Here is a 6,618-nt window from a genome sequence, read left to right on the forward strand (position 1 = left end):
TATATTAAGAAAAATACTGAAATTATGAATAATGAATGGTAATAGTAAAAATAATAAAATTTAATAGTAATTGTACAATTACTGTTAAAATATAAATTTTCATTCGATACTTGTATGATCGCAGACGTATTGTATGTTTTGATCCATACAAGAGGACTATAATATTTAATCTCCTTTTTTAGATACATATCCAGAAATTATTTTGTATAAACTGTAAGAAACAAGATATGTTTTTAAATAAAAATAAATTTAATACTTTGATTATTTTCATGTACATCTTCTTCAGACCTAATTTTATTAGAACCATCTAAACAAATTTTAATTTAATTCATGGGCATTTTAATAAATATTAATTTTTTTTTAATTTTAACTATTTTTCCAACATAGACATCATTTTACAATCAGATTTCAGTTGATGTTGATAGAATTAAATAATTTCAATGGATAATATTTTGAAATTTGATGTACATTATAATTCGCAGAGTTTGAAGGAGTTAAACTAGATATGTCAAAATAGAAAGAAAATATATAATATTCTTTAGTACAACTCTATTATTATATTTTCACTAAAATAGTTATTTTAAAAAAGAAAAATAAAATAAAACAGAGCAAGATAAAATGGGATAAAATAAATAAATTTTATCTCTTTGATTTTTCTCTTCTTTCTTTTAAATTTAGTAAATTCTCTGTATTTTTCTCATTGATGACGTACGGAGGTACCGACCTGAATGGCTTCTCTCCAGAATGAGTGCGCAGGTGAGTTTTGAGAGTACTAGGTCTGGCATATGATTTGCCGCAAATTCTGCACAGGTTGGGTCTGCCATTATCTTCGAGGGTAATGCCGCCCGCGGCTGGACCTGTGGTATTTACACAAATTGTGTGTTCACTCCCGAGTTGTACTCGGCCACCACTGTGATGTGACTGGGGGTGGGAATGGGGATGACCGATCAGACCGCTATTGGCCGGCGCGCCTTGATTCACCCTCGCCGTCGTTTGCGCTGCCACCTCCACCGGATTGCTGTACTGAGGGGCGGGACTTAGAAGAGGTTCCACGCCCCACGCTGACGAATAACTTTGTTCGTAGCTACAAAACATACATACAGAAATACAGATGCAGATATCATACATACGTATAATTTGTTCACGTATAGATCTTACAACTAGAAATCTACAGATAATGCATGTAATGTAATGCAATAACTACAATTAACAATATAGCTAACTAATAATAGCTAACAATCGAATTAGTTTTATATGAATAAGAAAAAAAGGCTGTCAACAGTTAGCATGCTTAGGAGATTACATTAAATCAAATGCTATATTTTTGTTTAATTGTACATAACTCGAAATGTGTACAGCTAAATAAAATATTAAGTAATGAAGAATACATTCAGTTGGAGTGTATATGTTCGTGTGATAATAGATATGCTCAAATTTAAAAAAGAATGAGGAAGTATAATTAAATGTTAAAATATACTTTGAAAATGTTTCGAAATTCTTAAAAGTAAACATGCGTTAGAATAAATGCCGGTTATTACATATATAGCGCCATATATAGTGTAACGGTGGCATACTGAATAATTCCATAAATAATTCCATAAATAATTATCTCTCTATCTGATAGCGGAGACATTAAGAAAGATGTTATATATATCTATAAAAGTCATAATATCATTTTTTTCACTAATAATTAGAATAATTAGAATAAAATCAGTGATAATAAATATTAGTAAATAATTTTCAAGTTGATCTTTTAAAAATATTAATTATATAAAAATGTTGAAAGACATTTTTTTAGAAAAAGGATGAAGAAAAAGAAAAGATGAAGAATTCTTACCCAGAATGCATATTCATGTTCATAGTCATGTTCATCGACACATTGACAGACATGGCGGCGGATGCAGAACCGTAGTGACCTGGACCTGGAACCGACGGGCCTAAATTCTGCACATAGTCTTGCGAGTAATGATGAGCTGCAGCGGAACCGGCGCCAGTAGTATAGTAGCCAGCTGTCGGACTTGCGGGATGTACTACCGCATGCTTCAGGGATAAAAGAACATCGGCAACGCCCTCGCCATTCGCGCCATTGTTCGTCCTTGGCACGCATTCACTACGTGAGCAACCCCAGCTGAAAGAAGTCTTGAATTTTACAGATTGTCAAATTTATCAAATTGTCGAATTTATAAATCAATAAAAACATAGAATAAACAAAAATTAAATTATATGTTAGATGATTGTGTTCGGCATAGTTTAAAATACTGGAAAATGTATTGAAAAATTCATAGAATATTATTGGGCACTAATTGTAAGCTCTAGTCTAAACTACATATTTGGTGCTTCTTTATTTAATTGATTTAAATTATGCGTGCGTGCGTGCGCGCGCGCGCGTGTGTGTGTGTGTGTGTTCCAAACTTTTTGACACACCGCTTTTAAGCAGGTAGAGCGAACTGAACTGGAATCGAAAAATCTTCTATCATTTTGCAATGTTTACAATAGTTAATATGAGATATTAATTTCTAAAGATTTCCGAATAAGCATATAAAATAAACGCATAAGACAACTTTAAAATATTTCAGAGTAAATATTTTTTTAATAAAATATATATCTTAAAATATATATCTTAAAGGTGCTTATTAACAAATTATATTTTTTAAAAATTAATTTAGATAAAAATTAAAAAAAATTGTTAATTAATTAATAAATAGAATTAAATATAAATTCAACACAGATTTCCAAGTATCATTTCAAGTAGGTAAATTTTAGTAATATTCAAATAATAAAAAACAAACAAAAACTAGTAAAAGGAGAGACAGATGAAGAGAAAAAAAGAGAAAAATAACCAACTTGTACGTTCCTGAGCATGGACTAAATAATCCTGGAGGCAAAGGGTCCAGGTCCAACGGAGGTAGAGAAAAACCTGCCATGTCATCAACCCAAAAGCTACCACCGAATTCGCTCACGATCTGACTAGAAGTTGGAAATTGTTGGCTTTGGTCAACACTGATATTAGTTGGCGAACTCTGCAGGTCCGACAAGCGCAGCGTGCCCTGCAGAGCAGCGCCAAGGACAGCTGCTTCTTCGTTTTGATTATCAGTTGATAGAGCGTCGTCACCCGAAAGCACCCCTAATGATCCAGAACAGAAGCTAGATGAGATAGTTGCCTCGATGCTATCCACGGAACCTAAAGATTCAAGAAATGTATTGAATTGTCGAAAATATTTGTAAAATGATTTTTTTCTTAATTTACTATATTCGAAGCATTAAAGAAATTATTAAATTATTAAATTAATAAGATAAATATTCAGAAGTATTACAAAAAACTATAATTTTTTTCAGTAATTAATAAAAAGACATGTATATATACTATTTATGAGAGGATATATGGTTCTTGTAGGAAAAAACTCGAAATAATTATCCTGCAGAACAAGTTGCGATAAAATAATATTAAAATGAATCAGAGATGATGAAATTGAAAAATGACTTTTAATGATTTTCATTTTGACATTATATTAATATTATTTTAATATTATAATGAAACTTGTTGTTCTGCTAGTATACTTATATTAAAAATTTTAAATAATAAGGCTATATAACTTGTACAAAGACCCAAGTTTGTACAGTAAAGTAATTAAATTATTCCTTACTACTTTAAACTAAAAATTTGTCAAGTATCAATTTAATACTATCACTTGTTTTTATAGGAGATTAATTCTACTAAGAAGGGAAAAATGCGAACACTTGAGCAAATGTCTTCTCAAGAGTTCGCATTAATTCGCACTATGAAAAAAGTGTGGCTTATTAGAAAAGTAATGTTAATTAAAGTAAAAATAGCATTTATTTTTTATTAAAGAGATATATTTATAAATATTTGAGTGTATTTTTACATACAGAGTTCACACAAATAATTTTCGATTGACGATTGATCCCGGCGCAATCGACATGGGCAATCGCCAGAGCTCTGTCCCTGGATTCAATTTTCACCGAATTTAGAACTTGAATAGAGACCGTTACAAAATGTTACTCATGATCGGTGTCTGCTAGTGTTGCTCATGTGTAAACTTTTGAACTGTTTTCAAATGCGTTTTCTTGAGTCATCATGTCACTTTTTACTTTTAATATAACTATATAAAAATTATTATAGATATTAAGTAAATATATTACTAAATATGAAGCAGAAACATGCATGCACACAATATAAATAATACAGATTCACAACAATTTGATGTAAAAATCGATCAATTTATCCATGAAAAATATGGAAAAAAATTATCAAAATCATAAAATTTAAAATATCTTTTTTTTATTGCTGCAACGATTACAACAACTTTTTATACACAGATTGGCAAACTAAAAAGACATATTCTGTGTAAATTACAGCTCTTATAATTTTAATAGTTTCGTCGTAAATTTCAATGTGAACTCTTGAGCGATACGCATTCTTGGGCGATTTTACCCTACTGTAAAAATGGAAATTTTACAAAGATTAAAGATTCCGGTAAATGTTTAGAAGTACTATTCCATTAAAAATCAATTGTCAAAACAAATTATGAAAAGACATATATACAATGTTTTAAGAGGGAACTTATGTGTGTCTCTGCTATAATTTAAATTAATTAAATCAGAGAATATAAATATTACAGGTAAATTTTGAATCGAACTACTTTCTGTTATAATTTAAATTAAATTTAAAAAATTAAATTTAAATATAAAAGAATTTGTTTTTAATTGATTAAAGCGAAGAATACGTAGGTATTAATTTTGAATCACGAATTATTCTCTCTGTTATGATTTAAATTATATGTTAGAAATATTGTAATAAATTAATGTAAAATATGTTATAATTAAAAAAATATTGATATTTTTAAATATATTATTTTTTTATCGTGGAATGCATTAAGTGAATTTTATGCGATTACGATGATTTGTGTACATTAAAGTTTATAAAAGTTAGTCGGAATAATTTGATGGGAACTGTCTTACGCCACACTCACGATATTTTTTTATATAAGTATATAAACGTTATTAATGAAATAACTATTAATTAAAAACTGTTATAAAAATGTATAGTAATAATACTATACATTTTACTATACAACATAATACTATACAACAAATTAGTTGTTTAATTTTGCATGAATTTCTTACAATTTAAAAAATTATAAGTATTTTGTAGAAATTGTCACATGTTTTTATAGAAGTCACCTTAACACATAATATTTAATTAGGAAACATTTATAAGAGAATTCCGGAAGTGAATTATTCTTATAAAATTGAACTGAAATATTTTTTTTTAAGTTTGTCAAAAACTCAATAAATAGATAAATCATTATTCACATTTTTAGAACTATTATTGATTGAGAGAAATTGTATATCCAGAAAATTTCGCACTGTACAACTATCACCCGCGTTTTCGTTTTTATCTTTGCGATCATCTTCGTGCTTATCTTTCGTGATTATCTTTGTGTTTGCCATGAGGTACAGAGAATTTCAGGCCTCACCTATGCCGAGGGTATACGGCGGCTCGGAGGTGTTAACCGCGTGATGATTCTGCAGAAACTCCATCTCTGTGAAATTCTCGACGGTGGCCTATCCCCCGGATGCACACCACTGCGCTTACCCACACCTCCTCTTTGCAACCCTCGTTTCCTCTCCCTATGGAAACGCGCTATAGTACTGGTCCAGCCCTCTCTGGTCGTCCCGGTAACGGCGCGCAGCTTCAGCGCAAGCCGCCGCTCGCCATCGATGCTATTTTTTACGATACAAAGTAGATGTGAAAGTGATTAAAATATTATTGTTTTGTTACATGTAAAATAAATTTTATCAAGCGTATTACGGAATGAATGAATTCATAGAGCGAAATAGTTGAAATTATGCATTTTCTATGGAAAAATAAGATACTTTGTTTGACTTTTTTGTTAAGTAGAGGAATATTTATTTTGTTATTGTGAAATCATTAGGAGAGTTTCGGATTATTAAATACATAGATAGAAAAATTAGAAAAAGTGCAAATTATATGAAAAGGTAAGATCAAAATAATAAAGCTTTTATAATCTTTAAATTGTTTCAAAAATGTTAAATTAAATAAATGTAAAAATAAATTAAATATTTAGAAAGTTGAAGGATTTGCTGTTTTTTTATTGTATAACAATGAATGACCGATTAGTGATATGAGGATATTTCTTGACTGAAAGTGTTAATTTTATCATAGTTTTTTTTATAAAAAGAAAAAGAACCATGAGTCGATGTTACAATTAAAATTATATATGTTCTAAATAAATTTAAAAAGGAAATAAAGAAAAGAAAAAATATAATTTTCTCATTTCAACGTCTTATTTTTGTGTGAAAGAAATTTATGAGAATTATCTTTTAACTTTATAATTTAATTACATACTCAGAATAACACTTTTTGCAAGAATCTTATCAAAGATAAACATAATGAGTGTAAATTTTGTAGGAAATGCAGTAACAGAGCAAATTATATATATGTTTTGATTTTTATAAAGATTTTATAAAAATTTTTTCCTTTTTAGACAGTAAAATATCACGTTTTACATTGTTTCCCTTTAATATCATTAATTCTTTTAATATTAATAAAAATTAAATAAAGAAAATTGGACA

At 29.0% G+C, this 6,618-nt stretch overlaps 1 protein-coding gene across 1 annotated transcript in view; it reads right to left on the minus strand.

Moving 5' to 3' along the window:
* Positions 1 to 5,571, minus strand: part of LOC108688711 (protein glass-like) — a 9,237-nt gene extending 3,666 nt beyond the window's left edge. The window contains exons 1-4 of the mRNA XM_018195067.1: positions 5,499 to 5,571; positions 2,845 to 3,181; positions 1,838 to 2,128; positions 725 to 1,084 (exon numbers count right to left, since the gene is read on the minus strand). Coding sequence (XP_018050556.1) covers positions 725 to 1,084; positions 1,838 to 2,128; positions 2,845 to 3,181; positions 5,499 to 5,562 — 1,052 coding nt within the window. The 5' untranslated portion in view covers positions 5,563 to 5,571. The remainder of the gene's footprint in view (positions 1 to 724; positions 1,085 to 1,837; positions 2,129 to 2,844; positions 3,182 to 5,498) is intronic.
* Between the last annotated feature and the right edge of the window lie 1,047 nt (positions 5,572 to 6,618).

This window comes from Atta colombica, unplaced genomic scaffold (genome assembly GCF_001594045.1).
Source record: "Atta colombica isolate Treedump-2 unplaced genomic scaffold, Acol1.0 scaffold238, whole genome shotgun sequence".
Lineage (NCBI taxonomy): Eukaryota > Metazoa > Arthropoda > Insecta > Hymenoptera > Formicidae > Atta > Atta colombica.